The 24,313-nt window shown below is 46.3% G+C and overlaps 2 protein-coding genes across 6 annotated transcripts; both read left to right on the top strand.

The window, feature by feature from the left end:
- Nucleotides 1-375: 375 nt before the first annotated feature.
- LOC126911151 (uncharacterized) lies at nt 376-15,764 on the top strand. Of its 5 annotated transcripts, none has more exons than XM_050696456.1 (2): nt 376-1,216; nt 15,324-15,764. In XM_050696456.1, the coding sequence occupies exon 1, from the start codon at nt 516-518 to the stop codon at nt 1,032-1,034; it is 519 nt and encodes a 172-aa protein (XP_050552413.1). In that variant the 5' UTR covers nt 376-515; the 3' UTR covers nt 1,035-1,216; nt 15,324-15,764. The 5 variants fall into 5 exon arrangements, with proteins under 5 accessions (XP_050552413.1, XP_050552414.1, XP_050552415.1 ...); XM_050696457.1 differs by lacking the exon at nt 376-1,216 and adding an exon at nt 2,523-3,363; XM_050696458.1 differs by lacking the exon at nt 376-1,216 and adding an exon at nt 4,670-5,510.
- A 5,726-nt stretch (nt 15,765-21,490) lies between these two features.
- Nucleotides 21,491-23,477, top strand: LOC126911160 (nascent polypeptide-associated complex subunit alpha, muscle-specific form-like). Its single transcript, XM_050696557.1, has 2 exons — nt 21,491-23,410; nt 23,460-23,477. The coding sequence occupies exons 1-2, from the start codon at nt 21,491-21,493 to the stop codon at nt 23,475-23,477; spliced, it is 1,938 nt and encodes a 645-aa protein (XP_050552514.1).
- The last annotated feature ends 836 nt before the right edge of the window (nt 23,478-24,313 follow it).

Here is a 24,313-nt window from a genome sequence, read left to right on the forward strand (position 1 = left end):
GGCGTGGCACGGACGCCAATCCCAGGGCAGGGCGATCACCGGCGGCAGTCCAGTCACCCTATCGTCAATCCGCCGCTTCTCTACTTGTGCAAGACGCTGCCGTCTACGCTCTTTGTACAACTTTCGCCGAATATATCGACCAATCCGACTTTCCCTCACCTTGGTGACCATTGTGACCATTCTGGTGGCAGTCATTTTAATAATTGTTCTCGTGGTTGAGTATAATTTGATAGCACACCCGGGTCGCTTAAGTACTATGCTACGGTATCACAAGTAGCGGGTCGCTGAGAGATATCTCCACCAATCACAGGCGACTATATCTGTCTCGCTCTGACGGCCGCCCATTAGAGCGAGACAGACATAGTCGACCGTGATTGGCGGAACTCGCTATCACACCGACCCGCTACTTGTGATACCGTAGCATAGTACCTAAGCGACCCGGGTGCGCTAGCAAATTAACTTTATATCTCAGATTATTAAAGTCTACCGTAAACATCGTTTATCACACTATCGATATGGCTTACGGCAAAACTGAAAAATCTGGCCACACGGAGACCGCACTGCGTGCAATTTCCAAGTCCAAGAAGAGTTCGAGAGCTGATGCTAAGGTTGCACGCTTATCATCAGCTTTCGATAAATTGTTTGGTGATAAGGAGATTCCGAGAAAGATCATGCGATCTATCACCACTGGTTCCACTAAGCGTCCAGCGCCCCCTAGTGCTAAACATCCGCAGATATTTCCGACTGCAGAAATGCAGAAGGAATTAGATCTAGCTTACTCGGGGGCGATGGATATCATCGTATCTGGCGCGATGGATCTCTTAGGAGATGCAACTCACTGCTCTGATGACGAAGCTGCTGAGGTGGTGGAAGTACATGAAGAGAGAAGAGAGCGTCATGTATCGAATGTGAATGTGGTGAAACAGTCTCATGAAGAACTCCTTTCTCACATAAGAGAAGTTCGCGAGAAAAGTGAAAGACTGTACCTTGACGTTAAGTGGTCAAGAACATTCGCAGGTACTTTTAAAAAATGATAAAGTACCTGGAGAATTAATATTCTCCGAACAAAAAAACGGCCCTTTTCAGGGCCACAATACGATTCATATATTTACAGTTTCTATTTAACAGATGTGTCGTCAAAAACAGAAAACGTAACACCCTGAACCCTTTCCCCATCCCCTCTTCCCTCGTCCCGAACACTACATGATTACATGAGGTTTTTGGAAGAGAATAATAATACGTTACTCTCCGTCCGAGTGACGCAGGTTCTCTCTCTGACATGCCCTTATTCGCAAATAAAAAATAAACTATGGCTGGCTGAAAGACAACCAGTGGAAATTACACAAAGTAAACCTCACTCACTCTTGCGTCTTTCCAAAATAAAATTACATTAATGTTACATTTTCTTCTCTCTGTCATTTTCATTAGTGCAGTCCGCAACAACACACAATACTAGTGTTACACTTAAACCAATTCAACAGAGCGTCTTCTGTCGTTTGACTTTTCGTTGTCGTACGGTACCTCGTCACGGTAAAGTTCCGGAGCACCTAAGCGATGCGGTATTATTATTATTCTTAGTTTCTTTTGAGCAATGAGTGCTGTACGTTACGCTACATGGTTTTAGTGAAAGAAATAAATAAGCAAAGTGGTATTAAATAGCAAAATCAGTCAAAAGCATAAATAAACCTGCGAGTACCATCGAATCAATTTAAACAATTACATTCTTGAATTAAATAAAAATGGCTAACCCGACATGGGGCGTAGGTAACGTTTTCATCTTTGACTATAAATCCGTTAGGTAAGTAGAAACTGACGGATCACGCTGTGGTCCTGAAACTCGCTGTGGACTTGAACTCAAGTTGCGATCCTCCACGGCCGTCTCCAGGTGTACTGTACTGGAGTAGTAGTTTCACCAGTTTAAGTACTAAACTCATATTAATAATGTTTGTCATACCAATTAATACCTTAAATAATACGAGATGTTTTTTCTTTGCAAAGCAGCTCATTTGCTGTTACGTTTTTGTCTTTGACTATACATGCGTTAAAAAGAAACTGAAGGATAATATTGTGGCCCTGAAAAGGGCCTTTTGTTTCGATCCTAGGATCTAGAACAAGCGTTTCCTCGGCGGGATGTCGATAGGTTTACTGGCGTGGCACGGACGCCAATCCCAGGGCAGGGCGATCACCGGCGGCAGTCCAGTCACCCTATCGTCAATCCGCCGCTTCTCTACTTGTGCAAGACGCTGCCGTCTACGCTCTTTGTACAACTTTCGCCGAATATATCGACCAATCCGACTTTCCCTCACCTTGGTGACCATTGTGACCATTCTGGTGGCAGTCATTTTAATAATTGTTCTCGTGGTTGAGTATAATTTGATAGCACACCCGGGTCGCTTAAGTACTATGCTACGGTATCACAAGTAGCGGGTCGCTGAGAGATATCTCCACCAATCACAGGCGACTATATCTGTCTCGCTCTGACGGCCGCCCATTAGAGCGAGACAGACATAGTCGACCGTGATTGGCGGAACTCGCTATCACACCGACCCGCTACTTGTGATACCGTAGCATAGTACCTAAGCGACCCGGGTGCGCTAGCAAATTAACTTTATATCTCAGATTATTAAAGTCTACCGTAAACATCGTTTATCACACTATCGATATGGCTTACGGCAAAACTGAAAAATCTGGCCACACGGAGACCGCACTGCGTGCAATTTCCAAGTCCAAGAAGAGTTCGAGAGCTGATGCTAAGGTTGCACGCTTATCATCAGCTTTCGATAAATTGTTTGGTGATAAGGAGATTCCGAGAAAGATCATGCGATCTATCACCACTGGTTCCACTAAGCGTCCAGCGCCCCCTAGTGCTAAACATCCGCAGATATTTCCGACTGCAGAAATGCAGAAGGAATTAGATCTAGCTTACTCGGGGGCGATGGATATCATCGTATCTGGCGCGATGGATCTCTTAGGAGATGCAACTCACTGCTCTGATGACGAAGCTGCTGAGGTGGTGGAAGTACATGAAGAGAGAAGAGAGCGTCATGTATCGAATGTGAATGTGGTGAAACAGTCTCATGAAGAACTCCTTTCTCACATAAGAGAAGTTCGCGAGAAAAGTGAAAGACTGTACCTTGACGTTAAGTGGTCAAGAACATTCGCAGGTACTTTTAAAAAATGATAAAGTACCTGGAGAATTAATATTCTCCGAACAAAAAAACGGCCCTTTTCAGGGCCACAATACGATTCATATATTTACAGTTTCTATTTAACAGATGTGTCGTCAAAAACAGAAAACGTAACACCCTGAACCCTTTCCCCATCCCCTCTTCCCTCGTCCCGAACACTACATGATTACATGAGGTTTTTGGAAGAGAATAATAATACGTTACTCTCCGTCCGAGTGACGCAGGTTCTCTCTCTGACATGCCCTTATTCGCAAATAAAAAATAAACTATGGCTGGCTGAAAGACAACCAGTGGAAATTACACAAAGTAAACCTCACTCACTCTTGCGTCTTTCCAAAATAAAATTACATTAATGTTACATTTTCTTCTCTCTGTCATTTTCATTAGTGCAGTCCGCAACAACACACAATACTAGTGTTACACTTAAACCAATTCAACAGAGCGTCTTCTGTCGTTTGACTTTTCGTTGTCGTACGGTACCTCGTCACGGTAAAGTTCCGGAGCACCTAAGCGATGCGGTATTATTATTATTCTTAGTTTCTTTTGAGCAATGAGTGCTGTACGTTACGCTACATGGTTTTAGTGAAAGAAATAAATAAGCAAAGTGGTATTAAATAGCAAAATCAGTCAAAAGCATAAATAAACCTGCGAGTACCATCGAATCAATTTAAACAATTACATTCTTGAATTAAATAAAAATGGCTAACCCGACATGGGGCGTAGGTAACGTTTTCATCTTTGACTATAAATCCGTTAGGTAAGTAGAAACTGACGGATCACGCTGTGGTCCTGAAACTCGCTGTGGACTTGAACTCAAGTTGCGATCCTCCACGGCCGTCTCCAGGTGTACTGTACTGGAGTAGTAGTTTCACCAGTTTAAGTACTAAACTCATATTAATAATGTTTGTCATACCAATTAATACCTTAAATAATACGAGATGTTTTTTCTTTGCAAAGCAGCTCATTTGCTGTTACGTTTTTGTCTTTGACTATACATGCGTTAAAAAGAAACTGAAGGATAATATTGTGGCCCTGAAAAGGGCCTTTTGTTTCGATCCTAGGATCTAGAACAAGCGTTTCCTCGGCGGGATGTCGATAGGTTTACTGGCGTGGCACGGACGCCAATCCCAGGGCAGGGCGATCACCGGCGGCAGTCCAGTCACCCTATCGTCAATCCGCCGCTTCTCTACTTGTGCAAGACGCTGCCGTCTACGCTCTTTGTACAACTTTCGCCGAATATATCGACCAATCCGACTTTCCCTCACCTTGGTGACCATTGTGACCATTCTGGTGGCAGTCATTTTAATAATTGTTCTCGTGGTTGAGTATAATTTGATAGCACACCCGGGTCGCTTAAGTACTATGCTACGGTATCACAAGTAGCGGGTCGCTGAGAGATATCTCCACCAATCACAGGCGACTATATCTGTCTCGCTCTGACGGCCGCCCATTAGAGCGAGACAGACATAGTCGACCGTGATTGGCGGAACTCGCTATCACACCGACCCGCTACTTGTGATACCGTAGCATAGTACCTAAGCGACCCGGGTGCGCTAGCAAATTAACTTTATATCTCAGATTATTAAAGTCTACCGTAAACATCGTTTATCACACTATCGATATGGCTTACGGCAAAACTGAAAAATCTGGCCACACGGAGACCGCACTGCGTGCAATTTCCAAGTCCAAGAAGAGTTCGAGAGCTGATGCTAAGGTTGCACGCTTATCATCAGCTTTCGATAAATTGTTTGGTGATAAGGAGATTCCGAGAAAGATCATGCGATCTATCACCACTGGTTCCACTAAGCGTCCAGCGCCCCCTAGTGCTAAACATCCGCAGATATTTCCGACTGCAGAAATGCAGAAGGAATTAGATCTAGCTTACTCGGGGGCGATGGATATCATCGTATCTGGCGCGATGGATCTCTTAGGAGATGCAACTCACTGCTCTGATGACGAAGCTGCTGAGGTGGTGGAAGTACATGAAGAGAGAAGAGAGCGTCATGTATCGAATGTGAATGTGGTGAAACAGTCTCATGAAGAACTCCTTTCTCACATAAGAGAAGTTCGCGAGAAAAGTGAAAGACTGTACCTTGACGTTAAGTGGTCAAGAACATTCGCAGGTACTTTTAAAAAATGATAAAGTACCTGGAGAATTAATATTCTCCGAACAAAAAAACGGCCCTTTTCAGGGCCACAATACGATTCATATATTTACAGTTTCTATTTAACAGATGTGTCGTCAAAAACAGAAAACGTAACACCCTGAACCCTTTCCCCATCCCCTCTTCCCTCGTCCCGAACACTACATGATTACATGAGGTTTTTGGAAGAGAATAATAATACGTTACTCTCCGTCCGAGTGACGCAGGTTCTCTCTCTGACATGCCCTTATTCGCAAATAAAAAATAAACTATGGCTGGCTGAAAGACAACCAGTGGAAATTACACAAAGTAAACCTCACTCACTCTTGCGTCTTTCCAAAATAAAATTACATTAATGTTACATTTTCTTCTCTCTGTCATTTTCATTAGTGCAGTCCGCAACAACACACAATACTAGTGTTACACTTAAACCAATTCAACAGAGCGTCTTCTGTCGTTTGACTTTTCGTTGTCGTACGGTACCTCGTCACGGTAAAGTTCCGGAGCACCTAAGCGATGCGGTATTATTATTATTCTTAGTTTCTTTTGAGCAATGAGTGCTGTACGTTACGCTACATGGTTTTAGTGAAAGAAATAAATAAGCAAAGTGGTATTAAATAGCAAAATCAGTCAAAAGCATAAATAAACCTGCGAGTACCATCGAATCAATTTAAACAATTACATTCTTGAATTAAATAAAAATGGCTAACCCGACATGGGGCGTAGGTAACGTTTTCATCTTTGACTATAAATCCGTTAGGTAAGTAGAAACTGACGGATCACGCTGTGGTCCTGAAACTCGCTGTGGACTTGAACTCAAGTTGCGATCCTCCACGGCCGTCTCCAGGTGTACTGTACTGGAGTAGTAGTTTCACCAGTTTAAGTACTAAACTCATATTAATAATGTTTGTCATACCAATTAATACCTTAAATAATACGAGATGTTTTTTCTTTGCAAAGCAGCTCATTTGCTGTTACGTTTTTGTCTTTGACTATACATGCGTTAAAAAGAAACTGAAGGATAATATTGTGGCCCTGAAAAGGGCCTTTTGTTTCGATCCTAGGATCTAGAACAAGCGTTTCCTCGGCGGGATGTCGATAGGTTTACTGGCGTGGCACGGACGCCAATCCCAGGGCAGGGCGATCACCGGCGGCAGTCCAGTCACCCTATCGTCAATCCGCCGCTTCTCTACTTGTGCAAGACGCTGCCGTCTACGCTCTTTGTACAACTTTCGCCGAATATATCGACCAATCCGACTTTCCCTCACCTTGGTGACCATTGTGACCATTCTGGTGGCAGTCATTTTAATAATTGTTCTCGTGGTTGAGTATAATTTGATAGCACACCCGGGTCGCTTAAGTACTATGCTACGGTATCACAAGTAGCGGGTCGCTGAGAGATATCTCCACCAATCACAGGCGACTATATCTGTCTCGCTCTGACGGCCGCCCATTAGAGCGAGACAGACATAGTCGACCGTGATTGGCGGAACTCGCTATCACACCGACCCGCTACTTGTGATACCGTAGCATAGTACCTAAGCGACCCGGGTGCGCTAGCAAATTAACTTTATATCTCAGATTATTAAAGTCTACCGTAAACATCGTTTATCACACTATCGATATGGCTTACGGCAAAACTGAAAAATCTGGCCACACGGAGACCGCACTGCGTGCAATTTCCAAGTCCAAGAAGAGTTCGAGAGCTGATGCTAAGGTTGCACGCTTATCATCAGCTTTCGATAAATTGTTTGGTGATAAGGAGATTCCGAGAAAGATCATGCGATCTATCACCACTGGTTCCACTAAGCGTCCAGCGCCCCCTAGTGCTAAACATCCGCAGATATTTCCGACTGCAGAAATGCAGAAGGAATTAGATCTAGCTTACTCGGGGGCGATGGATATCATCGTATCTGGCGCGATGGATCTCTTAGGAGATGCAACTCACTGCTCTGATGACGAAGCTGCTGAGGTGGTGGAAGTACATGAAGAGAGAAGAGAGCGTCATGTATCGAATGTGAATGTGGTGAAACAGTCTCATGAAGAACTCCTTTCTCACATAAGAGAAGTTCGCGAGAAAAGTGAAAGACTGTACCTTGACGTTAAGTGGTCAAGAACATTCGCAGGTACTTTTAAAAAATGATAAAGTACCTGGAGAATTAATATTCTCCGAACAAAAAAACGGCCCTTTTCAGGGCCACAATACGATTCATATATTTACAGTTTCTATTTAACAGATGTGTCGTCAAAAACAGAAAACGTAACACCCTGAACCCTTTCCCCATCCCCTCTTCCCTCGTCCCGAACACTACATGATTACATGAGGTTTTTGGAAGAGAATAATAATACGTTACTCTCCGTCCGAGTGACGCAGGTTCTCTCTCTGACATGCCCTTATTCGCAAATAAAAAATAAACTATGGCTGGCTGAAAGACAACCAGTGGAAATTACACAAAGTAAACCTCACTCACTCTTGCGTCTTTCCAAAATAAAATTACATTAATGTTACATTTTCTTCTCTCTGTCATTTTCATTAGTGCAGTCCGCAACAACACACAATACTAGTGTTACACTTAAACCAATTCAACAGAGCGTCTTCTGTCGTTTGACTTTTCGTTGTCGTACGGTACCTCGTCACGGTAAAGTTCCGGAGCACCTAAGCGATGCGGTATTATTATTATTCTTAGTTTCTTTTGAGCAATGAGTGCTGTACGTTACGCTACATGGTTTTAGTGAAAGAAATAAATAAGCAAAGTGGTATTAAATAGCAAAATCAGTCAAAAGCATAAATAAACCTGCGAGTACCATCGAATCAATTTAAACAATTACATTCTTGAATTAAATAAAAATGGCTAACCCGACATGGGGCGTAGGTAACGTTTTCATCTTTGACTATAAATCCGTTAGGTAAGTAGAAACTGACGGATCACGCTGTGGTCCTGAAACTCGCTGTGGACTTGAACTCAAGTTGCGATCCTCCACGGCCGTCTCCAGGTGTACTGTACTGGAGTAGTAGTTTCACCAGTTTAAGTACTAAACTCATATTAATAATGTTTGTCATACCAATTAATACCTTAAATAATACGAGATGTTTTTTCTTTGCAAAGCAGCTCATTTGCTGTTACGTTTTTGTCTTTGACTATACATGCGTTAAAAAGAAACTGAAGGATAATATTGTGGCCCTGAAAAGGGCCTTTTGTTTCGATCCTAGGATCTAGAACAAGCGTTTCCTCGGCGGGATGTCGATAGGTTTACTGGCGTGGCACGGACGCCAATCCCAGGGCAGGGCGATCACCGGCGGCAGTCCAGTCACCCTATCGTCAATCCGCCGCTTCTCTACTTGTGCAAGACGCTGCCGTCTACGCTCTTTGTACAACTTTCGCCGAATATATCGACCAATCCGACTTTCCCTCACCTTGGTGACCATTGTGACCATTCTGGTGGCAGTCATTTTAATAATTGTTCTCGTGGTTGAGTATAATTTGATAGCACACCCGGGTCGCTTAAGTACTATGCTACGGTATCACAAGTAGCGGGTCGCTGAGAGATATCTCCACCAATCACAGGCGACTATATCTGTCTCGCTCTGACGGCCGCCCATTAGAGCGAGACAGACATAGTCGACCGTGATTGGCGGAACTCGCTATCACACCGACCCGCTACTTGTGATACCGTAGCATAGTACCTAAGCGACCCGGGTGCGCTAGCAAATTAACTTTATATCTCAGATTATTAAAGTCTACCGTAAACATCGTTTATCACACTATCGATATGGCTTACGGCAAAACTGAAAAATCTGGCCACACGGAGACCGCACTGCGTGCAATTTCCAAGTCCAAGAAGAGTTCGAGAGCTGATGCTAAGGTTGCACGCTTATCATCAGCTTTCGATAAATTGTTTGGTGATAAGGAGATTCCGAGAAAGATCATGCGATCTATCACCACTGGTTCCACTAAGCGTCCAGCGCCCCCTAGTGCTAAACATCCGCAGATATTTCCGACTGCAGAAATGCAGAAGGAATTAGATCTAGCTTACTCGGGGGCGATGGATATCATCGTATCTGGCGCGATGGATCTCTTAGGAGATGCAACTCACTGCTCTGATGACGAAGCTGCTGAGGTGGTGGAAGTACATGAAGAGAGAAGAGAGCGTCATGTATCGAATGTGAATGTGGTGAAACAGTCTCATGAAGAACTCCTTTCTCACATAAGAGAAGTTCGCGAGAAAAGTGAAAGACTGTACCTTGACGTTAAGTGGTCAAGAACATTCGCAGGTACTTTTAAAAAATGATAAAGTACCTGGAGAATTAATATTCTCCGAACAAAAAAACGGCCCTTTTCAGGGCCACAATACGATTCATATATTTACAGTTTCTATTTAACAGATGTGTCGTCAAAAACAGAAAACGTAACACCCTGAACCCTTTCCCCATCCCCTCTTCCCTCGTCCCGAACACTACATGATTACATGAGGTTTTTGGAAGAGAATAATAATACGTTACTCTCCGTCCGAGTGACGCAGGTTCTCTCTCTGACATGCCCTTATTCGCAAATAAAAAATAAACTATGGCTGGCTGAAAGACAACCAGTGGAAATTACACAAAGTAAACCTCACTCACTCTTGCGTCTTTCCAAAATAAAATTACATTAATGTTACATTTTCTTCTCTCTGTCATTTTCATTAGTGCAGTCCGCAACAACACACAATACTAGTGTTACACTTAAACCAATTCAACAGAGCGTCTTCTGTCGTTTGACTTTTCGTTGTCGTACGGTACCTCGTCACGGTAAAGTTCCGGAGCACCTAAGCGATGCGGTATTATTATTATTCTTAGTTTCTTTTGAGCAATGAGTGCTGTACGTTACGCTACATGGTTTTAGTGAAAGAAATAAATAAGCAAAGTGGTATTAAATAGCAAAATCAGTCAAAAGCATAAATAAACCTGCGAGTACCATCGAATCAATTTAAACAATTACATTCTTGAATTAAATAAAAATGGCTAACCCGACATGGGGCGTAGGTAACGTTTTCATCTTTGACTATAAATCCGTTAGGTAAGTAGAAACTGACGGATCACGCTGTGGTCCTGAAACTCGCTGTGGACTTGAACTCAAGTTGCGATCCTCCACGGCCGTCTCCAGGTGTACTGTACTGGAGTAGTAGTTTCACCAGTTTAAGTACTAAACTCATATTAATAATGTTTGTCATACCAATTAATACCTTAAATAATACGAGATGTTTTTTCTTTGCAAAGCAGCTCATTTGCTGTTACGTTTTTGTCTTTGACTATACATGCGTTAAAAAGAAACTGAAGGATAATATTGTGGCCCTGAAAAGGGCCTTTTGTTTCGATCCTAGGATCTAGAACAAGCGTTTCCTCGGCGGGATGTCGATAGGTTTACTGGCGTGGCACGGACGCCAATCCCAGGGCAGGGCGATCACCGGCGGCAGTCCAGTCACCCTATCGTCAATCCGCCGCTTCTCTACTTGTGCAAGACGCTGCCGTCTACGCTCTTTGTACAACTTTCGCCGAATATATCGACCAATCCGACTTTCCCTCACCTTGGTGACCATTGTGACCATTCTGGTGGCAGTCATTTTAATAATTGTTCTCGTGGTTGAGTATAATTTGATAGCACACCCGGGTCGCTTAAGTACTATGCTACGGTATCACAAGTAGCGGGTCGCTGAGAGATATCTCCACCAATCACAGGCGACTATATCTGTCTCGCTCTGACGGCCGCCCATTAGAGCGAGACAGACATAGTCGACCGTGATTGGCGGAACTCGCTATCACACCGACCCGCTACTTGTGATACCGTAGCATAGTACCTAAGCGACCCGGGTGCGCTAGCAAATTAACTTTATATCTCAGATTATTAAAGTCTACCGTAAACATCGTTTATCACACTATCGATATGGCTTACGGCAAAACTGAAAAATCTGGCCACACGGAGACCGCACTGCGTGCAATTTCCAAGTCCAAGAAGAGTTCGAGAGCTGATGCTAAGGTTGCACGCTTATCATCAGCTTTCGATAAATTGTTTGGTGATAAGGAGATTCCGAGAAAGATCATGCGATCTATCACCACTGGTTCCACTAAGCGTCCAGCGCCCCCTAGTGCTAAACATCCGCAGATATTTCCGACTGCAGAAATGCAGAAGGAATTAGATCTAGCTTACTCGGGGGCGATGGATATCATCGTATCTGGCGCGATGGATCTCTTAGGAGATGCAACTCACTGCTCTGATGACGAAGCTGCTGAGGTGGTGGAAGTACATGAAGAGAGAAGAGAGCGTCATGTATCGAATGTGAATGTGGTGAAACAGTCTCATGAAGAACTCCTTTCTCACATAAGAGAAGTTCGCGAGAAAAGTGAAAGACTGTACCTTGACGTTAAGTGGTCAAGAACATTCGCAGGTACTTTTAAAAAATGATAAAGTACCTGGAGAATTAATATTCTCCGAACAAAAAAACGGCCCTTTTCAGGGCCACAATACGATTCATATATTTACAGTTTCTATTTAACAGATGTGTCGTCAAAAACAAAAAACGTAACACCCAGAACCCTTTCCCCATCCCCTCTTCCCTCGTCCCGAACACTACATGATTACATGAGGTTTTTGGAAGAGAATAATAATACGTTACTCTCCGTCCGAGTAACGCAGGTTCTCTCTCTGACATGCCCTTATTCGCAAATAAAAAATAAACTATGGCTGGCTGAAAGACAACCAGTGGAAATTACACAAAGTAAACATCACTCACTCTTGCGTCTTTCCAAAATAAAATTACATTAATGTTACATTTTCTTCTTCTCTCTGTCATTTTCATTAGTGCAGTCCGCAACGACACACAATACTAGTGTTACACTTAAACCAATTCAACAGAGCGTCTTCTGTCGTTTGACTTTTCGTTGTCGTACGGGACCTCGTCACGGTAAAGTTCCGCAGCACCTAAGCGATGCGGTATTATTATTATTATTCTTAGTTTCTTTTGAGCAATGAGTGATGTATGTTACGCTACATGGTATTAGTGCAAGAAATAAATAAGCAAAGTGGTATTAAATAGCCAAATCAGTCAAAAGCATAAATAAACCTTTTTTTTTTTTTTTTTGAGGGGGGAAAATCATCCAATGACTTCTCCCGCCTTGGGCGAGGCGAGAGGGAGTGTCAGACTCTTACTGACTAAAAACCACCCCGTTCCTTCTCCTGCTTTTCGAGCCGGAGCCCCGGTAAACCCGCTAGGTAGTCCGCAGCTCCGGATCAGGCTTCAGCCCTACTGGGCCCCATCTGTGGTGGTCTGATGGCTCTTTGAGGCGCGCGCGGAACGCGACGCGCCGCACGCACGGGTCTGGTTCTGTTCGGGCGATGAGCTACCCTTGCTCACCGTCCGCAGACCCGCACTTACGGTGGCCGGAGATCGTCACGCGATCCCCGACGCCCAGAGTGTCTCTCGCGACGGCTGGGGCGTGAGGAGGTTTGTTCCCTCACGCGCCCCGCCTCCTCCTTAGCTAGCATGACTGCTTCGCAGAAGGAGGGGACGGCATCCCAGTCCCTCTCGCTCCGCACCATGGCTTGAACCAGTGCCGGGCGCGAGAGGTCGCCGTCGCCGACCACATCCCTGAGGACTTGGCGGTGCTCAGCCCACGCAGGGCACACCGCCACTGTATGTTCTACAGTGTCCTCCGGGCGGTCCTCGCAGTGATGACACCCGGGCGTTTCCTCCCGCCCAATAAGGGACAGGAACCTACCGAAACTCCCATGTCCGGTAAGCACCTGCGTCAGGCGGTAGGTGAGGACGCCGTGGCGCCTCTCTAGCCACTCCTCAAAGAGGGGACTTACCGCTGCAATGACAGCGAGCCCAGCCCTCGGTTGCGACAGTCGTTGCTGCCATTCCGCCATGAGATCGCGCCGGAGCTCGTCCCGCCACGCACTGATCTGGCGCGGTAGTGGAGATTCGCCCCGGCGACACGCGTCGGCGCGCAAACTGAACACGCGCGCGAGCACCTTCGCCTCCAAATCCCACGGCGGTAATCCGGCAAGGAAGCATAAATAAACCTGCGAGTACCATCGAATCAATTTAAAGAATTACATTCTTGAATTAAATAAAAATGGCTAATCCGACATGGGGCGTAGGTAACGTTTTCATCTTTGACTATAAATCCGTTAGGTAAGTAGAAACTGACGAATCACGCTGTGGTCCTGAAAAGGGACTTGAACTCAAGTTGCGATCCTCCACGGCCGTCTCCAGTGGCCAGGTGTACTGGAGTAGTAGTTTCACCAGTTTAAGTACTAAACTCATATTAATAATGTTTGTACCAATTAATACCTTAAATAATACGAGATGTTTTTTCTTTGCAAAGCAGCTCGTTTGCTGTTACGTTTTTGTCTTTGACTATAAATGCGTTAAAAAGAAACTGAAGGATAATATTGTGGCCCTGAAAAGGGCCTTTTGTTTCGATCCTAGGATCTAGAACAAGCGTTTCCTCGGCGGGATGTCGATAGGTTTACTGGCGTGGCACGGACGCCAATCCCAGGGCAGGGCGATCACCGGCGGCAGTCCAGTCACCCTATCGTCAATCCGCCGCTTCTCTACTTGTGCAAGACGCTGCCGTCTACGCTCTTTGTACAACTTTCGCCGAATATATCGACCAATCCGACTTTCTCTCACCTTGGTGACCATTGTGACCATTCTGGTGGCAGTCATTTTAATAATTGTTCTCGTGGTTGAGTATAATTTGATAGCACACCCGGGTCGCTTAAGTACTATGCTACGGTATCACAAGTAGCGGGTCGCTGAGAGATATTTCCACCAATCACAGGCGACTATATCTGTCTCGCTCTGACGGGCGGCAACACCCCCCCCCCCCCTCCGCCCCTCCGAAATGTAGATGATTCGAATCTCATTTGCCGGGAGAAGTCAGTGCTCGACCAGTCGTCGGTACGAACAGTCGTTCATCGATATCAACACAGTCGCGAGTGTTATCAAAGGAAGTGCATACCCAAGAGATCATCTTTAAAGTAGTTATATTTATGGATGCCGTAAATCGAATTATCGCATTCTAGAACATATCATACGATCTATAGCCACTACAGCTTGCAATACGGATATCCGCCGATTTTAAAATCCCGATAATACTTGTATCACTATATCTGGGTTTTAGGGATAATATTTTAGCGCTCTCTGTTTCCATTACTGAATAAAACATTTAAAAACACTTATTTGTAAACAAAAAATTAAGAAATATCCGTACTATCCGGATAATAAAAATAGACCGATATTCCAAGCCACGACGATAACGATGACCGACTGTTCGTACCGATGACTGGTCGAGAACTGACGCCTCTCGGGAGTGGGGGAAGTGTCGCCGCCCATTAGAGCGAGACAGACATAGTCGACCGTGATTGGCGGAACTCGCTATGATAAGGAGATTCCGCAAAAGATCATGCGATCTATCACCACTGGTTCCACCAAGCGTCCAGCGCCCCCTAGTGCTAAACATCCGCAGATATTTCCGACTGCAGAAATGCAGAAGGAATTAGATCTAGCTTACTCGGGGGCGATGGATATCATCGTATCTGGCGCGATGGATCTCTTAGGAGATGCAACTCACTGCTCTGATGACGAAGCTGCTGAGGTGGTGGAAGTGCATGAAGAGAGAAGAGAGCGTCATGTATCGAATGTGAATGTGGTGAAACAGTCTCATGAAGAACTCCTTTCTCACATAAGAGAAGTTCGCGAGAAAAGTGAAAGACTGTACCTTGACGTTAAGTGGTCAAGAACATTCGCAGGTACTTTTAAAAAATGATAAAGTACCTGGAGAATTAATATTCTCCGAACAAAAAAACGGCCCTTTTCAGGGCCACAATACGATTCATATATTTACAGTTTCTATTTAACAGATGTGTCGTCAAAAACAAAAAACGTAACACCCAGAACCCTTTCCCCATCCCCTCTTCCCTCGTCCCTCGTCCCTACATGATTACATGAGGTTTTTGGAAGAGAATAATAATACGTTACTCTCCGTCCGAGTAACGCAGGTTCTCTCTCTGACATGCCCTTATTCGCAAATAAAAAATAAACTATGGCTGGCTGAAAGACAACCAGTGGAAATTACACAAAGTAAACATCACTCACTCTTGCGTCTTTCCAAAATAAAATTACATTAATGTTACATTTTCTTCTTCTCTCTGTCATTTTCATTAGTGCAGTCCGCAACGACACACAATACTAGTGTTACACTTAAACCAATTCAACAGAGCGTCTTCTGTCGTTTGACTTTTCGTTGTCGTACGGGACCTCGTCACGGTAAAGTTCCGCAGCACCTAAGCGATGCGGTATTATTATTATTATTCTTAGTTTCTTTTGAGCAATGAGTGATGTATGTTACGCTACATGGTATTAGTGCAAGAAATAAATAAGCAAAGTGGTATTAAATAGCCAAATCAGTCAAAAGCATAAATAAACCTGCGAGTACCATCGAATCAATTTAAATAATTACATTCTTGAATTAAATAAAAATGGCTAATCCGACATGGGGCGGAAGGTAACGTTTTCATCTTTGACTATAAATCCGTTAGGTAAGTAGAAACTGACGAATCACGCTGTGGTCCTGAAAAGGGACTTGAACTCAAGTTGCGATCCTCCACGGCCGTCTCCAGTGGCCAGGTGTACTGGAGTAGTAGTTTCACCAGTTTAAGTACTAAACTCATATTAATAATGTTTGTACCAATTAATCATCTCGTATTATTTAAGGTTAAATAATACGAGATGTTTTTTCTTTGCAAAGCAGCTCGTTTGCTGTTACGTTTTTGTCTTTGACTACACATGCGTTAAAAAGAAACTGAAGGATAATATTGTGGCCCTGAAAAGGGCCTTTTGTTTCGATCCTAGGATCTAGAACAAGCGTTTCCTCGGCGGGATGTCGATAGGTTTACTGGCGTGGCACGGACGCCAATCCCAGGGCAGGGCGATCACCGGCGGCAGTCCAGTCACCCTATCGTCAATCCGCCGCTTCTCTACTTGTGCAAGACGCTGCCGTCTACGCTCTTTGTACAACTTTCGCCGAATATATCGACCAATCCGACTTTCTCTCACCTTGGTGACCATTGTGACCATTCTGGTGGCAGTCATTTTAATAATTGTTCTCGTGGTTGAGTATAATTTGATAGCACACCCGGGTCGCTTAAGTACTATGCTACGGTATCACAAGTAGCGGGTCGCTGAGAGATATTTCCACCAATCACAGGCGACTATATCTGTCTCGCTCTGACGGGCGGCAACACCCCGCCCCCCCCCCTCCGCCCCTCCTAAATGTAGATGATTCGAATCTCATTTGCCGGGAGAAGTCAGTGCTCGACCAGTCGTCGGTACGAACAGTCGTTCATCGATATCAACACAGTCGCGAGTGTTATCAAAGGAAGTGCATACCCAAGAGATCATCTTTAAAGTAGTTATATTTATGGATGCCGTAAATCGAATTATCGCATTCTAGAACATATCATACGATCTATAGCCACTACAGCTTGCAATACGGATATCCGCCGATTTTAAAATCCCGATAATACTTGTATCACTATATCTGGGTTTTAGGGATAATATTCTCTAGTTGTGCATTTTTGACACTGATTTTTTTCCCAAACAGTTTACGGTCTATTTTTACGTATAGAGCACACGCTATCTTTCTATAAAGAAACAGTAAGTTAAAAGGCAGTTTAAAAATAAAAGTTGAAGCGACACCTGACTACGCAACTGCCAATGCTAGCTTACCCTGAGACCTTCCTTTTGCTAACATAAGATTAGTAATAAAGGTCCACCGAGATCATCCAAAAGAAAAACTTTTCCTTCACTATAACAAAAACTTTGCATAATACAATTATACGCGGTTACCTGGTCATTAATTCATTTTTGGTCATTTTGAGTAATGTAAACATTTATTTCATTTAAAGACTACGGTTTTCGCAATGCTATTTCTAACGGATCCGGAGATTAAGTGAATTAATCCTTTTTGATACCGGAAGCCCAAAATCGGTTAGTGATTTATAGCAAATCTCATGAATTTTATCTTCAATTATGAATAGTCCATCTTTGTATATATCGTCATTATATGCTAATGTCATATTCTGATTCTCATTGCACGTTCTGTTTAATACATCTTCAAATAGAGCATTACGAAATGTATTTAATAACTCTAAGGGGTCAGTTATATAAATAATTATCTTAATTTTAATTCCAGATTAGGTAATGATATACAAACACCTTAAATAATACGAGAGGTTTTTTCAGGCAGGGCGATCACCGGCGGCAGTCCAGTCACCCTATCGTCAATCCGCCGCTTCTCTACTTGTGCAAGACGCTGCCGTCTACGCTCTTTGTACAACTTTCGCCGAATATATCGACCAATCCGACTTTCCCTCACCTTGGTGACCATTGTGACCATTCTGGTGGCAGTCATTTTAAGTGTTCTCGTGGTTGAGTACAATTTGCTAGCGCACCCGGGTCACTTAAGTACTATGCTACGGTATCACAAGTAGCGGATTGCTGATAAAGAGTTCCAAAATGTAACATTTGTAATTTTATCTTGGAAAGACGCAAGAGTTACTTTACTTTGTGTTAGATAGCTTTTGGTCTCCAGTCATATATTACTTTTACCTGTTGTCTTTCAGCCAGCCTTTAATTTTTATTTTATTTTAGGGGAACGACATGGGGCATGACATTAGGGTGAGAACCTGCGATACTCAGATGAAGTAACGTATTGTTCACTTCCAAAAACCTCATGTAATCATGTAGTGTTCGGGACTTGGGAATAGGGGATGGGGAAAGGGTAAATGTTAGGATTTTTTGTTTTTGACATCTGTTAAATAGAAACTATAATTATATGAATCGTATGATGGCCCTGAAAAGGGCCGTTTTGTTTTCGGAGAATACTTCTCCAGGTACTTTAATATTGTTTTGAAGTACCTACGGCTGTTCTTAACTTCTTAACGTCAAGATATAGTCTTCTACTTTTCTCACGAACTTCTCTTATGTAAGAAACGAGTTCTTCATGCGACTGTTCAACCGCAGTCGCCACTTGACGCTGTTCAATAACGGGCTCAGCTCCAAGCGATATTACACAAAGTGCATTCTCTGTGCGGCCAGGTTTTCCAGAGTTACCGTAAGCCATATTGATAATAATATGATAATCGGTGTTTACGGTAGACTGTAAAATCTGATATGTAAATTTAATTTGCTAGCGCACCCGGGTCGCTTAAGTACTAAGCTACGGTATCACAAGTAGCGGGTTGCTGATAAAGAGTTGCACCAATCACAGCCAACTATACCTGTCTCGCTCTAACGGGCGGCGACACTCCCTCCCCCCTTTACGCCGATATGTCGATGAGTCGAATCTGATTTGCCGACTCAGTGTTCAACCAGTCGTTCATTGTTATCCGATGCTTTTTACTATCCGGATAATACAGATATTTTTAATAATACCTACGTACCATGTCGGGTTACCCATTTTTATTTAATCTATACTTATAGTAAATCTGTAGAGAGGTCAATTCTGTACATGAAATATATTTCCAAAATAACTATCAACATCATCCAAAATAATTTCGAATAACGTACAAACGCAGCGCCTCTGCCATCGCCCGTTGTAATCGGGAGAATTCCTCGCAGCTGCTCCTGTACAGTAAGAATTTGTTTAGTTTAGTTCCCGGTCTGCCTCTGGCTCACCACGCCACAATGGAAGAGCCAGAAAAACGTTGCGTTTTTTGTCAAACGCAAGACTTGAGCAACATAATTGTATTCAGTCATGAATCGTTAGAAAAATGTGCACAGACATTATTGATTCGTCAAAAATTCAATTCAAAATTTTGCGGAGACATGGACGTAAGTGCCGACATTAACGATCCCCAAGGTTTCTCGGATGCCAGCGATGACGACGATTCCTAAATGCAATCGCTTTTTTTACCCGACTGCGCCAGAAGGAGGGTTATGTTTTTCGAGAGTATGTATGTATGTATGTATGTATAATTGTTTGGCACGCTCTACAGCCTAAACGGCTTGATGGATTTTGGCTTGAGAGGTGTCGTTGGATTCGTATTTACTGTGAGAGTGACACTGGATATATCAAAATAGTAAAAAAAACAAAATGGCGGATTTTTGGCGCGAAATTTGAATATTGCTCACTCTCTAGCCGGAACGAATCGATGTATGTCAGCTTGATAGGGGTCGTTAGATTCGTATTTACTGTGAGATTGACACTGGATATATCAAAATAATAAAAAAATAAAATGGCGGATTTTTGGCGCCAAATTCAAATATTGTTCACTCTCTAGCCTGAACGACTCGATGGATTTCAGCTTGATAGGGGTCGTTTGATTCGTATTTACTGTGAGAATGATACTAGATACCTATAATTATCAAAATATAAAAATAATAAAACTAAAAGAAAGTAAAATAAAATAATGTAATTTAAAAAACTAAAAAACCCGACTGCGTTTCTTCATAATATGAAAATGAAAAACCCTAAAACAAGAAAGTCATCGTAAAATTAAAGCAGTTGGGACCCATTGTAAATATGAATAGTGAGGACACATACAGCTTGCTTTCTAGAATGGGTCCCGACTGCTTTAATTTTACGATGACTTTCTTGTTTTAGGGTTTTTCATTTTCATATTAGGAAGAAACGCAGTCGGGTTTTTTAGTTTTTTAATTCATGTTTTATTACAAATAGGAAGAGAAAAATAGAGTCTATGTTACGAATATACATATTTCGAATAAGTTAGAGTGTGTAATTCTTATTCAAATCAAATTCAAGCATACTTTAAAAATAAAAAGAAATAAAAAAACATTTACTCACTAGGTAAAGTTTCAAACGCATTTCGTTTTATCTTGCCTTATAAAAAAAAAGTGATTCCATAGATTTCAGCTTCCGAAGAAGTTGAATCGTTACCGCGACTTCAGCGAATAATATCAAACTAAATAATAACAATAGACTATAAAGAATGACAATAATCCCATGGAATAACCGCTTCCCCCTTGATTCCGTGAATTTCAAACAGTTATACACCTGAAAATCAGTGAGCAAAATGTCTGCCAAATGTTTTTTCGTATCCACGTGGGAGCAATGAGAACCGTGTGCAAATTACTTAGTAGAGCTTTTTTTTTACATTTTTACAACTCCGCCCCATAATAATGCAGAGCCCTGAATGTCTCCCTTTTCGATTTTCTTCGTTTCCAAGCTGTTTGTGACCATGAACCCCAGAGGCATACATGTGCGAATGATTTAATATCCCCTTTTTTTTAAGCAACTTCAATCGGCTGTAACGCGAAAACGCAGCGACGTAGGACCTTAATTGACTGGACCAAATCGATTTGTAAAGACGTAAACTACAATCTACCTCGATGTGAAACTTGTGCAAATCATATACCTAAATGTTCACCAGCTCCCTAACTACTACAGAGCTACTTAGTTCAAAGTTTAAGTAAAAAAGCAAGCAGGCGTAAAAAATTTAATAGCTACAGATCTACCATTGAATCAAATTAAACAATTATATTCTTGAATTAAATAAAAATGGGTAACCCGACATGGTACGTATGTATTATTAAAAATGTCTGTACTATCCGGATAGTAAAAACGATCGGATTACAATGAACGACTGGTTGAGCACTTACTAAGAAAATGAGATTCGACTCATCGACATTACGGCGTAAAGGGGGACGGAGTGTCGCCGCCCGTTAGAGCGAGACAACTATATTTGGCTGTGATTGGTGCAACTCTTTATCAGCAACCCGCTACTTGTGATACCGTAGCTTAGTACTTAAGCGACCCGGGTGCGCTAGCGAATTTAAGGATTCGCCAGCAGCCGTCGAGTGAAGACCTACCTGCCTACACTCACCGCTCGGACCGCAATAAAACTCAAGAAAACTCGTTGCTCGGTCGCGGTCGGCTCACCCACTTAGTGCGCCCAGCCGTTGGCCCGATCACGCGAGGCCCTCCGTCGTGTCCGGTGCCCGGTCTGCCACCAGCGGCAAGCCCCGGGTACCGGTTCGGCGGGTCCCCCGCGCGGGTCAGCGACTGACGTGTCGCCACCAGCCGCCCGGAGTATTAATTTTAAAACTACCCGACGATCGTCACTTTTTATTTTCGTCGCACACCCGCAACCGAAGATGCCGCACGGAGGCCGCGAGCAGTCGCCGCGCTCCTCCAAGCTCGGCCCGGCGGGGAGGGGGAGGATATTCAAAAACTCCCGCCTGCGCCCCACCGAGTCGCGTAACCTGACGGTGGCAGTACAACAGTTTGCCACCTTTGCTGCCACCACGCCGACCCCATCGGCCACCGGTGGTGCGGGGGAGGAATTCTTCCCCCCGCCCCCCTCCATACCCGACACCCCGGCGTCGCCCTCGCCTCCGCTGCGCACGGCCCCACCTGCGTGGCCGACCGCGACGCCGGAACCGATGGACGTGGTGCCGACCACCGTCATTCGTGACGCCGGTGTGACACACCCGCCGTCCGCAATACCGCGGCCGACTCCACGGCCGCATACTGACACCGATGCGGCGCAACCTGCCGCCACCGCAGCCGCCGCTCCACGCGCCCCCGCTCCTCGCGCCCCCGCTCCTCGCGCCCCCGCCCCCGTACCAGCTGCGGGACAGAAGCAGAGGAAGCCGCAGCCCACCACGGCCCCGCCGCGCCCCCAACGGCCTCTCAAGAAGCCGACTGCGGTGGCGCCGGCTGCGCCCATGCGCACAGCGCCCCCTAGCGTCGCGCCCCCACGCGCCACGCCTGCATACCGCGCGCCCCCGGACAATATAGCGCCGGGGCGCTTCCCCTCACCGCCACAGATGCCGGCGTTCATTCTGCCGCTGCACGGCGCTGCGCCCGCAGCCACGTACGCAGCCGCCGCCGCCGCTACCACCACCGGAACGCCCGCCCCAGCCGCGCCCCCGTCGCCGAAGCCGCGCTCACCCACGGCACCGTGCGCCCCCCCGCCCAAGAAGACGCGCTACCCGCCGCTCATAGTGGAGAAGCTCCCCAACTGGGTCGAGCACTTCACGGCCCTGAAGCGGCGGCTCGGACACGCGCCCAACGCGCGCCCCTTTGGAAAGGGGGTGCGCTTCACGCCCCGCTCCGACGAGGAGTACCGGGCAATCCAGGCATACCTGGCGGACTTGGAGAAGAGCCAGGGAGTTGCCTGGTTCTCCTACTCCCTCCCCGCGGAGCGGAGTGTCAAGGTGGCCATCAGAGGGCTACCGGTGGACACCCCGACTGAGGACATCATGGAGGCGCTGCGAGACGCCGGCTACGGCGCGGAATACGTCCGCCCCATCCGCGCGCGCCAGGGACGACCTGGGTGTTTATATTACGCCCAGGTAGCGCGCGCAGACAACACCATCCCGGGCATATACGGGGTAACAGAGCTACTCTGTATGCCCGGGATTAAGATCGAGGCGTGGCGCGGGAAAAAGGGCCCTGCGCAGTGCCACCGCTGCCAACAATTCCGGCACTCCAGCCATAATTGTCACCGACCAATGGCCTGTGTGCGGTGCGGCGAAGAGCACCCGGCCAGCGAGTGCCCCCGCCCTAAGGAGGAGCCGCCCACCTGCGCGAATTGCGGCGGCGCACACACGGCGAACAACACGTCGTGTCCTGTGTTCCGCCGCGAGACGCGCAACCCGAGGGCGGGCACTGTGGCGCGCACAGCCGCCGCCCCCACCGCCAAACCAGCAGCCGCACAGCCAAGGGGCGAACACAACGCCCCTGGCTCTCTAATGGCCGCGGCAAACGAGCCGGGAGGCGAGCGACGCAAGAGGCGCAGGCGCAAGAAGGCGCCCCCGCCAACCGCCGCCGCCCCCAGGCCCGCTGCTGCCCCCGCCGGCGCCCCCCGCGCCCCCGCTGCCGCCCCTGCCGCTGCTCCCACCGGCGCCACCCGCGCCCCCGCTGCCACCACTACCACTGCCACCTCCGCTACCACCGCTGCGCGCCCGGCGAGGCGCACGGCTGCGCCACGGCCGGCAACACAGCCGACCCCTGCGCAGTCCGCCCGCACACTCACCATCAACGACGTCGTCCGGATCCTGCAGGAGATCGTGACGGCGCTCGTCACGCAGCGGAGCGATCCAGTGCCGCTGCTCCTAGACGCAATCAAGTCTCTGATTTGCGATGGACCAGCGGCACCTTAGACTAGTATTCTGGAATGCCAACGGGATGTCCCTCGAGAAGACCAGGCTATTGAAGCTGCTGCTAGACCAGCGGCAAGCTGACATAGCCCTGATCAACGAGACGCACCTCAGACCGGTGGACAAGCTGAAACTCAGCGGCTACCACGTCTACCGGGAGGACCACGTCTCGCCATCAGGGATTGCCTACAGGGGATTGGCAATCCTGGTCAGGAGAAGAATCGTCCACCAGCTGTTGCCGGTGCCCACGCTGTCTGCTGCCTACGCGCTGGGCGTGGAGATCTGCATCAACCACCAGCCGACCCGAGTGTTCGCGTTCTACAGGCCACCACAACTTCGTCTCGCAGTGGCTGACGTCCGCGTCCTCCTGGACTCGCCGCTGCCTACAGTGGTGGCCGGCGACTTCAACTTGAAGCACACCGCGTGGAACGCGAACACCAATACCAGAGAGGGAACTCGTCTCCTCGATGATGCAGAGCTCCACGGCTACGTGGTACTGGGCCCAGAGGCCCCCACCCACTACCCAGGCAACCGGCTGCAGCTACCCGACGTCATAGACCTGGCCGTCATGCGCGGCATCACCGCGACGGTCAACTGTGACGTCCTGGACGACCATCTCCTGTCAGACCACCAACCGGTGTGTCTGACTCTCGAGGACATCCCGCAGCACCTGCGACCTCTTCCTCCTCGCCCACGGTGGGACTGGCGCTCCTTCGCCGCGCACATGGCGCGGAACTCGCCGTCCTACCGCGTCGACACGCCCGCGGACGTGGACCGCCTCGCCGACGACTTCGCCGCGGCCACACAGGCCGC

This window comes from Spodoptera frugiperda, chromosome 10, assembly GCF_023101765.2.
Source record: "Spodoptera frugiperda isolate SF20-4 chromosome 10, AGI-APGP_CSIRO_Sfru_2.0, whole genome shotgun sequence".
In the NCBI taxonomy this organism is placed as follows: domain Eukaryota; kingdom Metazoa; phylum Arthropoda; class Insecta; order Lepidoptera; family Noctuidae; genus Spodoptera; species Spodoptera frugiperda.